This window comes from Callorhinchus milii, unplaced genomic scaffold (assembly GCF_018977255.1).
Source record: "Callorhinchus milii isolate IMCB2004 unplaced genomic scaffold, IMCB_Cmil_1.0 Scaffold12, whole genome shotgun sequence".
Taxonomy (NCBI): Eukaryota; Metazoa; Chordata; class Chondrichthyes; order Chimaeriformes; family Callorhinchidae; genus Callorhinchus; species Callorhinchus milii.
In genome coordinates this window covers 14,686,354-14,703,044 of record NW_024704753.1, presented here as the reverse complement: position 1 = coordinate 14,703,044, position 16,691 = coordinate 14,686,354, and the positions used below count along the sequence as shown (strand labels likewise).

Below are 16,691 nucleotides of genomic sequence, written 5' to 3'. Positions count from 1 at the left end.
ATTTCCAGAATTTTCCAAAAATTCTGTGTAAACTTTCAGGATCTCTGTGTAAAGCATCTCCTCATAGGTCTGTGCTCCCTGGATCTTCCTCCATACTGCAAATCATACAATTTGTTCACGTTTCTTATGTCCCCTTATGTTATAATGGCTTCTTTACGTGATATTGTGGCCCATTTTACCCTAATTTCCCCCCTTGCTTCCTCCCTTCTCCTCCAATCTTTTGGTCTGTGTACCTCAGTGCCTCACCATGGTGCTATCTATCTACCTGCTGATCCATCAGTGAAGCCATTAAAAAACGTTATAGCAAAACTTGTGAGCGAGTGATTCACATCAATGTGACATTTATCACGACAGATGATGGATCACAATCTCCTGCACTGGTGAGAGATGGAAGTAACATTAATCTCTCCCTTTTTCTCTTTGCTGACCAAATAAAACCCAAGTTTTAATTTAATGGACAGCTTTTTTTTAAAAAAAAATCTGCTTCATCGAGAAAAGGTCGAGTAATTCCTGCGTGTCTGTAATACCTGCAATACATCACTATGATGTGCTCAGTTAGAAACTTTCCATCTTTGCGTAATATTGTAGCAAAGCTGAAATGCAAATAAGTTATTTAAAAGGTATTGTTGACAGAGCCAACAGACTGTGAACAATAGACAATGAACAACATTTCAACAAAACGTACGGGTATGATATGGGAAGCTGTCGGGAAAATGGGATTGGAATAGATTTGGCTGTCTGATTTGCCAATGAGCACAAGTGCAGACCTGGTGGGCAAAATGACCTATTTCTGTGCTGTGCCGTAACATTCTTACAAGAAAGCTCATGGGATGAAAAGGCCATTCGGTCCATCAAGCTCATTGCTTCCACCGATGGGCAGCTAACTTCAAACAAAGATTAGGAAATAATATATGGGACATAGTACATTTCGCCCACAAATTTACGGTCAATTCATTTTACAGTCTATTCTGTGAAGCACTTTGAGACGTCGAGAAGACGTGAAAAGCGCTATATCAAATGCAAGGATTATTTATTATAGTACATAGGTAGTTCGGGGCATATGTGCGTGTGACAGCCAGGATGGTGGAAGGTGAACTAGATGGACCTTGTTTTTTTTGGTCTAGCATTTCTTATGTAACTGACCAACTAAATCTCCCGAGGAAGATCTGCGTTTGAACTCTCCTTAACACCACACTCCCCCACCGCTAACAAAAAAAACTCTGGGCATGGCTTTTTTTTTTCCAAGGTTGACTCAAGCCTGACATTTGCAGTGAGCATGTTTTTATTGCGCTTTTTAAAGTCAGATACTTTATCTGTTCACTTTTGAGGGAAAACCTGACCGCAATATTCTGTCTCTCACTGGACACAGATCCCACAATTCTGCCACACCATGCAGAAACACTGTGCTCGTGCTCTAGAGAATTCATCTGCCCAGTTCTGCTGTGGACGTAAAGCTGTTCCGCTTGGATATTAAACTCTGATTAATCACTAGCACATTAATTATTTAGGTGTCGTTGTCCTTGCTGTTTTCACAAGATATTATTGCTTTCTGTCTGTGGTGTAGCCGAGCTGGACAAGGCTTAACAGGAAGTGACTTGGTTGGAAGAGATTGTGCTTTGCTCGACAGCAGTCAAGTATAAATTATTCACAGGGAAATGAAAGGAAACACTAACTGATTTGAATTTATTTGAGAGCTGAATTTTAATGTACTCGATCGTAAGAAATTAATGCAGAGTGCACCACGGTGAAACAGCAGAATGCTCAGTCTATGCCAGTCATGAATCTGACCACCACTGAACTCCCTGCCAATGCTGTGGGTAAAGGCAAGGGACCACAGTAACCCCTAACCATTCATAATAATAATAATTCTTGCATTTGATACAGTGCTTTTTGCATCTTCTAGACATCTCAAAGCACTTCACAGAATATACTGTGAAGTAAACTGACTATATATTTGTGGGCAAAACAGCAGTCTACACAAACAGTCGTGGATTTGTTTTCTTGAGGGATTCACACCAGTTGGTGCTTCATTGGGAACAACAATTATCTTCAACACCCTGGTTGTTTCTTTCTTTCTCTATGTCCCTTTGAAGCTATTTGTCTGCGTATGTAGTGTGTTGAAAATTAAAAGCTGCACAAGTTTTTTGGGGGAGAAGCTGTAATATCCTATTTTTTCCTGCATCTGAAATAACTGGAGTCCTTGAGTTGGGATGCCAAGATTATCCACTCCACGTTTTATCTGCAAATGCTGCTATTCTCTTTGGAAATTGCCTGACTTGGATTGCGCCTCCTGTCAAGAGTGGGGTCGGCATTATAGAGTTGGAAAACAGATTTCTGTAATTCCTCCGTAGAAAGTCCCTCGCTTAATCCATATGCCTCGACGTAAAGAGATGATATCATTCAGAAAAGCTGCTCTTGACATTTTAATCAAATCCATAGGCCTGGATCCTCCTCGAGCACAATCCTGTGCTCTCTGTTGGTGAATACATCTTTTGCTTTGTTTGCTTCAGTTCATTTCCTCAGAGGACACTGTCCCTGTCTGAGGTAAAGTTCCACAAGCCATCACCGACCGGTACCTTGTCCAACTGGCCACTGTTCTCCGGTGAGCTCACACACTGAGTATCACTGGGCTGTTTGATCCTGGGTGAGCCCTAACGTGAACCTTTTGCCAGTGAGAGCGACTGGACAGCAAAGGTGTGCTGATACCTGACTGAGGTTTCCACTTTTCTAGCCCACCCAAGAAACACCAAGGTCATTGTAACATGTCCATTGAGTGTCACACAGACTGTCAGCTTCCATTGGAGTTGGAACCTAGCACCCTGCTGATCTCAGTTGGCTGAGTTTCACTTCATTTCAGGCAGTAAACGCATCATCTGAGATTTTTTTTAGTCGGCAATAAGTGCTAGTTTCTTAACTGATGCCTTTATACCATCAAGAGAGGGTGAGAGTCCGGGGCTACATCTCTAGGTTGAGGAAATGCTGAGTGCAATTTATCTCAGCAGCGCATCATTCACATCAAACTCACTACTGCATTGGTTGTAGCTTGAAGGAAGTAAAGTCCCCCACAACCTTTCCATTCTAAAGAATAGGTTCCACACGGTGGGATAATGCTGACGAGCCTTTAAGGCTCGCTGGCTGGATCCGTTACCCCACCTCCCATTCTGTTTGATGGAGCCACTCATCGTTGTTTGCAAACACAGCCTTCGAGAATTGGGTGAATTACGATAATCGTCACAGAAACACGTGAGGTTAGCAGCTCATCCCCAAATCACATCCTCGGCTTTATATCCGGAGGCAGAACACAAAATACAGTCACTGCATTTTACAGTAATTCTGTGATGTGACACTCTTTGAGAGGTCCTCCTGACATGAAAGACACTGAATCAAATGCGAGGATTATTCTATATTATTACAAAAGTAGAGAAGTAATGCTAGTTATATAAAACATTGGCTAGACTGCATTTGAAGCACCTCGCACAGTCTGGTCACCACATTACACACACAGGAGGGAATATTGTAGCATTGGAGAGATTACAACATAGGCGTGCAAGGATTTTACCGGGCATGAGTGGATACAGCTATCAAAAATTGGACAGCTTAGAGTTTTTCTCTCAGGAAATGAGACGATTGAGAGGGCACCTGATCGAGGGGTTTACTATTCTGAAAGGATTTGATGAGGTGGGTTGTTGGAGCTACTATGTATGTTGGGCAGAGCTCCACCTCAGGTCATGCGTTGATTTCTTTAATTATTTATAGCAAGTTAGATTGAAACAGCCTTTAGATGTGTTAGCAGTGAAGTGTGTTGAATTTGTCAAATGAAGAGATGCAAAATGTAATTATCCAAGCTCGTATCACACAAATACTGGGCCAAGTGTTGGCTCTTTAGCTGATAAGTGTCCTATTCCTAAAATAATTTACAGGACTCCTGTTCATGGTACGTGTATAATTGGTGGAGGGAGAGTGTTTGATTGGAATTAAAGAATTTAGAAGAAGAATATTCTGGAATGAGTCAGAGGCAGAATCCCAATTTTTTTTCAAGCAAAAGTTAATTGAAATAAAAAGTTTGCATTTCATGCAGCACCTTATCACATCACAGTCCTCAAATGCTTCGTGAGGCGAGTTACTCTGAATTAACTATTGCTGTGTAAGCAAAAAAAAGAGAAGCTAATCTTTTCCATTATCAATACACAAACGGTGAGATGGACGATCAACAAATTTCTTTGAATTTTGGTAAGGGAGGATATTAGCGAGGACATTGGGTAACTGTTCTCTGAAATAATATTGTGGCATATTTATCCACCTGACCTCAGTTTATATCTCTTCCAAGTATCCACCCAGCAGTTGCCCAAAGCTCGTCTTTGTGTGACTTTTGTTATTTGTCTGTAGAGATGTTAGTACTGTTAATTTTGAATGGTGTGTGACTAACGATGTTAATCTTGCTTCAGATGCTCTCGCAGGGACAAGTGTGACCGGGCCAGCGAGGCTCAACGCTTCACCTCAAACCTACGCATGTGCGTCCAACTGAGTGTGCATCCCATGAACATCTCGGTCACTATGTCTGCTGTCCTGGTGAGTACTCCAGCTTTCGAAACTCTTCAGAGGCTGACATTTATTTGTTGTGAAAAAGAGAGATGATTAGGGCTAGTGTGGTCCCAGGCCTTTGTTCACGATTCCATAGATCCCCCCCACCCCATCACTAAAACTGCACTTCACCGACCCTATGTGGAAAAGTCAAAACTGACTTAATGAGCAGGTAATATTATGGTATATATCTATCCCAAGCAATCTATTCAATGGTAGGCTATGTAGTTTTAATTGGTTAAAGTCCAGCAGTATCCCAGTGCATACTCTGGGTTCCCCAAGCCTCGGCTCTTGCCAACCTGTGCCTAATATTGTCTGGAATTAGGTAAGCAGGGTGTGTCTCTCCAGAGAGAGAGAGGGTACGCATTCTGTTCCAGACGTAGGGACATTTCCAAGTAGTGGCATACATGTAGGTGTGGAACTCTTGTCTGGTTTGGACACTCTGAAGCATGGTGATGGATTTCTGTAGGTATCAGATGACCAAAAAAAGATGGAATACAATGCCAAACAATGCGGAGCTGCTCAGGATTATGTCTTTTCATACTCGTCCTTCACATACTGTCACGCTGAAATGTCTCAAAATAAGATTTTTAAGTGCAATGACCAATTCACTTGGAATTAGATGCTAAAATGTCAATGAAATAGGATCGCACTGTTTTATAAGTGAGGAAAAAAAGCACTCAGCCGAATTCTGTTGAAGTAACAATTCTTGGGTAAAGTCACCTACTTTGTATAACTGGTGAGTTTGGCATAGATTCTTTTTTAATTATCTTAACAAAACACGTGAGGAAATTAACAGTGGCTCCTCTGTATAGACTGGTATTAGCAGTCATTCAATATAGTCTTATATCAGCAGCAGCTACTCAATATGTTCATTTCGTATGTTTGCGTTAATTGTGTAAAGATTGTATCCTCAAAGTCTAACAGAATTTGAAATTGGGTATTTTTAGTTGATTAAAAGTTAAAACATGGTTTAATGCGATTTTACCATTTCTCTCATTCCCCGGGTGTGTTGCTCTGCCCTAGTGATAGTAATTACTATTTGCCCTGCTTCTGCCGAGTATTCCACTGATTCCCGTGTGCGATCTGGCATCATTTCCTTTCCCTTGTAAGTTCAGGAATATAAAAAGTGATTCAGGCCAAGGGACAGATCAGTAAATAAAAATAATAATAAGTTTGATAAGGGAAGAAAAAAAAACACAAAAGTTTTCTAGTATTCTTGGTGTCTTATGTGCTTCAACCATCTCTTTACAGTTGATGCTGCAAGCTCGGAATGTGCCTAATCTGTCCACTGGGGTCAACTGCTCCTTTGAGGATTTCACAGAGACTGAGGGACGAATAATGGACGGGAGGATCTACTGCAGGTCCCCATCTGCCAGAGAAGTTATCCCCATCACCAGAGGCCAGGGTAAGTCCAGATGCCTGAGCTCAATGGGGCTGATAAGGTGACAGTAGATGCATTGGGTCTGCTCTGAAGGATCACAAAGTCGTCTGAATTAATTCACGGGTGTTTCGTGTGTAAACAGCATCGGTTGTCACCCGTGCTCCATTTTGTTGGTGAAACTGCTCTGCGGGATGCATGGAGTGGTCCGATCTTGGGTCCTGAAAATTTCCAACAATGTCAATGTCACACTCGTGTGCTCTCCGAGGCTGATTTTTTAAAATTTATTTTCTCTCCTTTCCCTTTGGCTTTCCAGCTCTGCGTTTATCTCTCCCTACTTCTTGGCTTTCCATTCCTTAGATAATTAATTTCCTTTTGAGGTAAATCCCCAAAGTAAATTGCTAATGTCAAACATTTTAAATTCTGACAAGTAATGGGTTCTTTATTGTAATGTTCAAAGGCGAACGATTTTGATCCCTTTTGCTCGTTTCCACAATCCACTTTTCTATTTCCTGCTTAAAGCTTTTAATACCCATTTCAGTTATCCTCCACAAGCTTTGTGCGAGTCCCAGTCATCAAGTTCTTGACTCCTAGTGTCTTTTTCGGAGAATTCATCTTTGTCTTTAGCTCCTGATTCATCCATGAAATCTTGCTGCTGCTTGCCCTTTCTTGTTGGATTTATTTCTCTTTCACAAATGGTCTTAACTTTTCCGGATTCTTTTGTCATATTGTCTCCTATCTCTGCCATGGCCCCTCCACTAATTCCATTCTTAGAAACAGGAGTAGGGCATTCAGCCCCTCGAGCCTGTTCTGCCATTCTGTTAAGTTCATTGGTGATCTGTACCTCAAGCCCAATTACCTGCCCTGGCCTGGTACGTAATTCCCTGACCTAACAAATAGCTATCCACCTCAGTCTTGAAGGTATGAATGGATCCAGTATCCACAGCCTTTTTGGGGAGAGAATTACAGATTTAGGATTCCTTAAAAATGTGTCTCTTTAAAAAGCTACTTGCGTCTATTATAAAAATAATAATCAGAACAGCATTTTGCCCATCAACAGTCTTGGAAGCCAAACCATCCCATTCCATCGGGCATTTTTGTGAATCCTGAGAGAGCTTTGCCCCCATTTACATTCACTGACTGTCGCTCAAAGATGATAGAAAATAAGAGAAACTTTCTGCAAAGCGTGTACAGACAGTGGAGGTGTGAAATTGTGATTCCTGGTGTTCAGATTGTCTTTGATACTAATCTTGCTTCAAAAACTCTTGACCGTCCCCTGAGGAAATTGACAAAAGAAGTGCTGATCAACAACCTGTCAGCTCATTAGCCAGCAACTCTGCTGAACAGGGAAGGATATCAAATCATGCTTTTGGGAACGTGCGTTATTGTTTATGTGCGATGAGTGTTGCTTAGAGCTGTGCGTGTGTCACTGATTTTAATTGGTGAGACTGTTTTGTGACCCTTGTGATCTCCACTTTGTGCAGGGGACAAGCGGGTGGTGAAGCTGTATCTAAAATCTAAAGAAACTGGGAAGAAGTTTGCCAGCACTGATTTTGTGTTCTACAACTGCAGCGTTCACCAGTCGTAAGTATTCCCATTGTTCTGGGCTTTCTTGGTCGCCAACAAGCAGTTATGTTTCTGTGGGGGAGGGAGGAAGACGGTTGGGGTTGCGGGGTGGGGGAGCGAGGAGAAAGACAACATGGTGTTAATAAATGTGAAGTTACTCCTTTTATCGTGGGGAACAGTTTGGTTGGACAGTTTCGCCTGAGACGAAAGCACTACTCACGCCACTCTGACACTGACCCACTGTGGTTAGGATAGCTTCAATCACGAACTTCAGGAGAAAAATGTTCTGAATTGAGCAGAAGGTAAGGCCAGTGGAGACCAGTGAGGAGTGGTATTAATCTCATCCGTGATTGTCCACTGGAGTAGGAGTTTATGACCAACGTCTGGTGCGTATAATAATAATAATACTTGCATTTGATATAGCACCTTATGCCTTCGAGACACCTCAAAGTGCTTCACAGAATATACTGTTGTATATTCTAACACTGTAAAGTGCGTTTTGTGGGTGAAACGAGGCAGCCGATTGGCACAGCAATGTCCCACAAACAGTCGTGGATTGAGTGACCAAATGATTATATTTTTGAAGGGATTATTATCCCTCAAAAATGATCTGCCACTCGACTAACAACCAGGTTCCTAATTACTGCTTAGGTGAACAGAGGTGTGTGAAGTAAGGAAACTTGGCTGAGGTTTCGCCCTGCCTGGGAATTGAACCTGGGTCCTCTCGCTTGTGAGGCGAGTGCTCTGATCACTAATGTATTCCACAATCTCGAACAATGGAAATTGTTTGACACTAAAATTGGGCAGGGATGTATTGGGATGTATACAATAAAATTGTATTGAGAAGGGAGTTTTTACTTGGCTTTCAGGATGAGTATAAGGCACTGTAAAGGTGGATGCTGACAAGCTACATTTAAATGATACGGCATAATAGGAAAACGATCTCTCTTTATACTCTTTGCTCTACATGTTATATACTTTTCATCCTCCATTATGAATTCTCTAATTTTGCTCTGAGCTATGGCTTTTTTTTTAATAAATAAAATATTTGAACAATGCCAGGAGTCTCGTTGGTAGCACTTCAATGACATGCATTCTGTTATGGATTATCTTGATATCGCTCTTGTATTCCTTTGAAGTAACCATGGTTTAATCGGGTCTGACAGTCTTAACCATTTGGTTAATTTACATCAAAAAGAATTGGCCCGACTGTAACATTGGTCCAGATGTTACTGCCATTAACATGATTGAGGTTCTCTTTGATATCTCCAGAGTGATCCTATCTTTGCTGACTGTGCTCCCCCTACACCACCACCCCCCCAGTCCTTTTCATTTGTATTTGCAGAAACATCCTGTGCATATGGTACATTCTGACAGCTTCAACATGCTGCTGCTTTTTAATTGAGAAGCCTGGTTTAAAGGACAGGTCCCATAGTGCAGCCAGGCCAGCAAGGCTGAAATAAGCAGAAGCGAAGGAGAGATGCACTATGCAGACGATTCTGGAATTTGAAAGGGTTGGTTTGACAGAGGGAAGTGAGGAATTCCATCGTCTTGAGTTCTGGATATTCACACGTTTTTCATTGCCTGTCTCTGCCGCCTCTCCGCTCCCTGCCTCTTTCCGGATTGCCCTGCCCCACCCCAGCCTCACCTTTATCTGCCGTGTCCTATCTAGCACTTGACTCTCTCAGAATGCCTGTAATATTGTCAGTTTATAAAGTAAATCATTCAGCTGACTGCGGCTGACTTTCGTTCACTTCACTGCAGTGCCTACCGTTGCATAGATTTCCTGATCCACGCGTAAGATATTCCCACTGTTATCCAGCTCTTAATTCCTCACATCACTAAGTGTAGTCAATCTAACTTCTGTCCAATAGCACCAGAGATAGGCACACATTCTACAAGTTAATCAGTTCTGTGTGAAATGGATTTGCACTTTCTCTTTGATTTCAATCAATGATTCAGTGAGTGCTGCAGTACAAAGGCTTCCTACATTCATTGGCTAGGGATTAATTTCCATTTAGTAGAGTTCTTCGATCCCAACCTTTCCTGGCCCGCTCGCCACCCTTGCATCCTTAAGTTTTTAAACCTCCGTTCAGTTTTTCCCTCTTCGCTCCTGAAGGTATTGACCAAAGCTGGCTTAACGCTCCATAGGCACCACATCCCCTATCTCGCCCACGTGAGTGTTCTTCACGCACGCTGCTGGTCAGTGAGTGAAGCCAGTATATTTCATCGCATTGCTCTTTCAGGCGAGCTTGATCCTGTGTTCACGGGTTGTTTCCACAGATGTATTTTTTCAGCGGGTTGCTTGTTTATAGTCAAGTGGAGTCCTGTAGCTCAGTGGTTAGAGCGCTCGCCTTGCAAGCGAGAGATCTGGGTTCGATTCCCGACAGAGCGATATGTTAGGCAAGTTTCCTTACTCCACACGTCTTTGTTTACCTTGCGTTAAGTAGGAATCCGATTGTTAGTCGATTGGCGGATCGCTTTTCCGGAAGTAATAATTCATTCATTCATTCATTCATTCATTCATTCATTCAAAAAAAAAAAAAAATTGGTCACTTCAATCCACGACTGTTTGTGGGACACTGCTGTGTGCAATTGGCTGCCGCGTTTTGCCCTCAAAATATACAGTCAATTCACTTCACAGTATATTCTGTGAAACGCTTTGAGACGTCTCGAAGACGTGATAAGGTGCTATATTAAATAAAAGGATTATTATTGTATATTATATATATTATAAGTGGCACTGATGCATTTCACACTCCTGAACATGTAGACTATCTCAGCACCAACATTCGAAACATTCCTTGTCCTTTATCAATATTACACTGAATTTCCTTTTTACCAGAGTGGAACCTCCAGTGACCCATTATAACTGAAATGTATCTTTCGTTACCCGAGTCAGTGAGATGCTGACTGAGGGATACAGAAGCTGCTTTCACTGCAAATTCGATGGCAGCTCATCTTGGGATGGGGAGAGCAAGGGCAGAGAGCTGCTAGGTATTCACGTACCTGACAGATAGAAAAGATCTGTGTTGAACATTAAAGAAAATATTTGTTTAAAAGACTTCTCAATACTGATGTTACAAGCTACCAAGCTGCAGTGTTAATTAACAGCTGCTATTAAAAATTCAATACATTTTCGTATTAATAAGCTACCAATTAACATCTTCTCTTGCATGTTAATAAACACACGATGTTTATAAAGAAGCATCGGATTTAAAAGATTGGCTTGACATGCCAGTCCCTCGTATAGACAAGCTTGCGCTGATTAAAAAAAATTAAGTCGTTTTTGGCTTTGGGCTATAGTTTATTATTCAGTGTTTTTTTTTCTCTTCTAATAAAAGGAAAGTGTGCAATCTGAAACCAGAGAGATTAAACATGAGCTAATTGGATTTACAGTGTTCCTGGTTTCTGTGAAATGCGCAGTTTCCCCAAGAACGTGCTCGTCTCCTCCGAATAAAGTTAGGAATAATTAACAGCTTGTCGGCAACTTTTCAAGAGACCAGGATTGGATCTGATAAGCGCACACAGTTGCGCCTGTGTATTGTTTTTGGTGGCTGCAGCCTTTGCCATTCAATTAATTGCCCGGGAGCATTTCCAGTGATAGTTGCTTAAAGAGCCTACTGTTGAGGAGCGCTTCAGAATGTTAAACCTACGTCCAGGTGGACGTTAAAGATCCTGCAGCATTGTTTGAAAAAAGGAGGAGGTTTTTCCCCAGGTTTTTCCCTCAGACAACACTAGACCTTCACTTCGTGGCTAACGGACATTGCTCTGCGCAAATTGTGCATTTGTCAGCGAACATACAACACTTTACAATTCCTCCTGTTGTTTCGAAGTTATTGGTGCTGCACGAGATGCGAGGATTATTAATATTATTATTAATTGACGCTTGGGTAGCTGTGAGCTACGGGCACATATGCTGGGTGAACATTCACTGGCTTCCCTTCCTCCAGAGGATTGAGTTCAAGATCTTCGTCCTCACATTTAACTTCCATGGTCATACCCCACCCTACCTCTGAGACCACCTTAAATCTTACCAGCCCGTGCTCTCCATTTGGCAGGCACTGGCCTTCTTCACGAGCCCCACCTGCCTGGCCCACCATTGGCGATTCGGCTTTCAGGCATTCTGCCTCCACTCTGGAACCCCATCCCAAGTGTCTCTTCCCTTGCCGCCTTCAAGGATCATCTCAAGACCTTCCTCTTTGACCGTGCCCCCAGATATCTCTCCCTCCAACCCCACCCCCCCCACCCCCCCGCCCCCACTCCTCCCAAATCCAACCCTCGACTGTCCAGCACCTCAGTGTCTTCCTGGAGTGAAAGGTGCCATAGTAATGATAATAATAATAATAATAACAATCCTTGCTTTTGATATAATAATATCATAATCACCTGGAAGTGCTCCCTTCTCGTGTTCGATGACAAAAGTAAAAACAAATGTTTATTTCACCCGCACTGAAGAAATTTGAAATTGATTTTACATCGCGTGACAGGAAAAATAGATTTTTATTTCTTAAAAAAATTTGCAGTGGATTGGAGGCAAGACACGGTTGATGAGACTGGTAGCTTGCTGAAATGGAGAAAGCTTTACAAGCCTTGTGGTGTCGTCTGTAAATTAAATGTGTTTCTCCATCTCTGACATAAACGTGCAGCAGACAGGCAGCTAAGGATGATACACGCGTCACGTTCAGAGTCAAAGAAAACTACGTTTCAGAATTGTCCCCAAATTTCTTTTTCTCTCGCTCGATCTCTCCTTGCAGTAGAGCAGCCACTGAGAGAGAGATTGAAGGAGGGCAGCTCAGAGCGATAGTGGTGGGGGGGGAATGTCACCTGTACCTCGCCAGACAAATACATTGGAGACTTTTAGCCTCTTGAGGCTTTGTGTCGTGATAAGGCGCTATATCAAACGCAAGGATTATTATTATTTATGTGAGAATCTGTCTTGTCTTAAAACTCACCTCTTCGACTGTGCTTGTTGGTAATCTCAAGATCTTCTTCTACACCCCAGGGGCTCAGTATCTGATCCCATGTTCTTTTGGTCAGCCGGGTGTCTGACACATGCAGAAACCCATCACCTTGTTTGAGTATGCAGAGTTCGATACATTCTATTTCTACGTGGAAATTCCCAAGATATTTATTGGAATGGAGTGTGCATTCTCTCCTTGCTTACCTAATTCTGTGATGTATAAAGTGGAGTTTGGCAAGAGCTAAGGCTTGGGGACCCCAGAGTGTGTGTTGGGGTACTGCTGGAGTCTATCCAGCTAAAACCAGATAGCTTGCCATTGATAGCCCTGTCTGGAAGCTTTCCTGCTGCTTGTCCATCAAGGACCATATTCCCTTTAGGACTTTGGCTTAGAGGATTAACAGGAGCTGAGTGGGAAGAACACCTATCCCCAGTGACTGGTCTGCCCTTCCCATCCTTCCGATGAGCCAGGCTGGGCTGTGTTATCATCAACAGTGCCCTGAATTACTGTGGATCTGCCTGGCTCAGGAACTGCACAAACATCAGTTAAGAGAATGGGTTGGCGTTTAAAAAAACAGAGATGGGGTGAGTGGAAGAGCAAGTACACTCCAAGCTTCACATTTCCCATGTAAACCTCTTCCATGTTTACAGGATTTAACATAAGCAGGCTCTGTCTAAAATGCTTTGCCATTTTCCGTGTGCGGTTGAAATTGCATAGTATCTCGAACTTGCCCCTGTCTGAGAAGAACACAAGTGTTTGTTTTGCTGGGTCATCCTTACACAAGAAGCAACTCTGGTGCTTATCATTTGTTGTACCCACAGCTCAGGGCCGCAACCTTTGCCTCGACTCCTGTTGTGTCAGTGCTCTCACATGAACCTTGTCAGCCTTGTCAGAGGCTGCTTGTGGGTTCAGAGTGAGAGAGCGAGAGAGAGATTGACTTCATTGCTGTATGAGGCTCACTCTTCACCTGGACAACACACCCTCCCAATGGAATTTGCACTAACATGATTTGCACTGACATGATCTGTCAACATTGTAACTTACAAATCCCTTCAATAAAAATACCAGAGATAGCGGTTTCCGAAAAAATGTTTGTCCGTCTTCTGATACCTCAGTTGACATGGCACATCTCTCGGGTTCACCCACGTGAACGGGCTAAGAGGAGTGCCTGTTGCTAATCACATAAGGGCCGCATTGTTTAATATAGCTGTACTGTACCTCAAACAATTCTTAAACCACAAAACTGTTTTATTTTTAACTGAGTCTATTTGTGTGCCTGTTTCCCAACACTTCAGTTCTTTGCTGGCCATTATCATTTCCCAGGTAAGCACGTAGCCAGGGATTGGATATCGGGTGTTCGGGAATATTCATAAACGCCAGTTAATATCTCCCATTATAATTTTTTCCCATGTTTCTTCATGTGGAAATCCCTCGAGCGTTGTGGGGTATGGGTGAGTGAATGTGGGTGTTGTGTGTGGGTGAATGTGTTGTGTGTGGATAAGTGTGTGAGGCGTGTGTTGTGTATGTAGGTGGGTGTATTGGGTGTGGGTGAGTGTTTGTTGTGTGGTTGTGTGTGGGCATTGTGTGCGCACATGTCATATGACAAAGTTGTTGGCGGATATGGGAACTGCTGTCTGGCTGGTAGGCTGTAGGGTGGTCTTGATGGTGCTATTTCAGCACGTGAATCTGGCCTTAGCGGGAGTAATATCCCTTTGAATAACGGCCTGAAATAACACCATTATGACCGCTACAGTGTACCAGCCATGAAGCGGATCTCACACATTTAGCAGATCCCAAAGATGGCTTGAGCGAGAACGATGTCCCTTTAAGTAGACTCGCTGGAGCAGTGTCCCTTTAAATGCATTGCTGCCTGAAACTGACGGACTCAAACCGTGATGTTTCATTATTAAATCCAACTGTAGCCTGTAATCCTCTTAAAGGAAACTTTATTGCTGGAGCAGTTTTTAAAAAAAAACGAAAGGATGATTTCTGAAGAATAATCACTTTAACCGTCCATCATAATTCAGTTGAAATCCGACCATATGGGTGGTTAATCTCCCAGACTCTTTAAATGACAGTTGTTCATATTAATATCTCATTTCTTTGTCTTTAACTAAAATACGGGCAGAACGAGCCTCTATGTTGATGAGTGGTGAGAGCCTGGCAAGGGACACACCATCACGGTGTCTGGGCGATGGTTCTCAGTGATCATAGTACAAGACATGCTGGAGCACTGGGAGTAGGAGAGAGGATGAAATAAATCATAAGGTTACAGGTATGTGTAGGTAGACTTGGATGTTTAAGGGCTTTGGGTTGTAAGATGAAGAGTAGGATGAAGACAAGACGGAAATCGTGGACAAGTGAATTACAGTCGTTGGCTCCTGGGAGAGCATGTCGTAGAGTCTGAATTTTTAATACAGGAGGGAAGGATGGAGGACAGAGGATAACTTCGTCGATGGCATGTTTCGAAGGAAAAAGACTACACAAAGTGACACCACTAAGGTTGGCTGACCAGCATAGAATGGGATGAGTTTGCTTATCAAGGTCAGAAAAGCCAGTACAAAAAGGATTGGGGAAACTTAGCTAGGGTTGGATTCAACTATCCGAAAACGGAAAGTGCATGATCCTAGCAGCGAACAGAAAGAGGAGAATTGCCTGTCTTCATCTTGGGTTGGATTGGAGCTCAGAGGTGAAAGGACTGTGTCCCAATGTTTTCCTCTTGTTTATTTTTGAAACCAAGCCCATCAGCCTAACCCTGTTGGCCGCTGTGATGCTGCTTATTTTGAGGGAAGAACGTATTAATACTGTATTCTCTGAGTTCTGCCCTCGGGCAGGAATCCACCGTAAATAAGCTATCAGTATTCTCTGGGGCATCATGTGCAGCGAGTTTGTTTTTCTATATTCATTAAAGCCATCTCATCTCACATTTTATTTAGCTGGCGGGCGATGAGGAGACATTCCTTCAGCCAGAAATTATCAGCCACTTTCAGCAGCTCTGAGGCTTAGGACTTTGGCACCTGAAAAAACGTGCCTTTATGTGTTCGCTTGCTTTCTGCTTAACTCGATCAAGCTCCTGACTGCTAAGAGTGGTGGAGTTGGTGAAACGTAGCTCTACGTTGACTCTGTTTGGAGTAGTTTGCAGTCTTTCACTTCTTTCAATTTCCTCTAATCTGGTGAAGATAGCGCGTCCCTATTGAGGCATATTTCCTTGCACACTGGCAGCTCAATCACTGTTTATTCCTCGTGTTAGAGTCCAGGCAATGAGGCTAGCAGTCTGTTTGACTGTAGGGAGCATCACAATAGGCGGCTCAATCTTGTCCTAACCCTCTGTTCATACGTTTTCCAGCCAGAGAGACTTTTCCAGGGAAAGAGAGAGTTTAGGAAACATTCATTTTTATGGAATTTCTCCTTCCTCTTTCTTGTATTAGAGGCTCACATCGAGTATAAACACCAGTGAGGATTAGTTTGGCAGAATAGCCTCTTTGTCTGCTATCAATTACTTGCAGTATGTACTGAGCTGAGCCACCCATCGCATTTGCTCTTCACTGTTAATGCTCTGTCAAAAGAGCCAGAAACAGTTGCTGTGATGTTTTTGAATGTTCGTGAGTCCTGGACGACTCTCTGGGTTAAGGTGAGCCGTGTATACTGAAACCTGGTTACCAAGTGTCAGCCTGGTTCAGTTGGTAGCGCACTAGCCTCTCTCCGAGTCAGAAAAGATTTTAAAAGAGAAGGGAGCTTCTCCTTATGTCCTGGCTGACAGTCTCCCAGATAAAATTGGTCACACATTCCAAGGTTGTGAGACATAGTTATGTGTAATTGGCTGTCGAGTTTGCCCACAAAATACACAGTCATGTCATTTTACAGTATATCTTGTGAAGCGCTTTGAGATATTTCGGTGATGTGATGAAAAACTATATCAAAATGCAAGGATTATGATTATTATTATCTCTTCATCATAACAGTTCATTGTTAGAAGGAGGGAGAGACACAGAGGAGTTGGGACTTGTTTATTATCTCTTGTGGTTAGATTAGCCACAAATAGTTTGGCTCTCATTGATTCTTGTAATCTGTATAAATCTTCCAGACAGGAGAAGGGAAGGGGTTTGGCACTTGAATACTGTTGGTGTTGGAACAATAACCAAGAAGTGACTTAGAGCTTGTGCCTGAATCTCTAATTCCTCCAGCGAAGAGCTAACATATGG

The 16,691-nt window shown here is 42.7% G+C and overlaps 1 protein-coding gene across 1 annotated transcript in view; it reads left to right on the top strand.

The window, feature by feature from the left end:
- The window catches only part of LOC103176660 (plexin-A1), a 223,873-nt gene that overhangs the window by 93,698 nt on the left and 113,484 nt on the right, over positions 1–16,691 (top strand). The window contains exons 5-7 of the mRNA XM_007890334.2: positions 4,446–4,569; positions 5,836–5,989; positions 7,447–7,546. Of these exons, the coding sequence (XP_007888525.1) occupies positions 4,446–4,569; positions 5,836–5,989; positions 7,447–7,546 (378 nt within the window). The remainder of the gene's footprint in view (positions 1–4,445; positions 4,570–5,835; positions 5,990–7,446; positions 7,547–16,691) is intronic.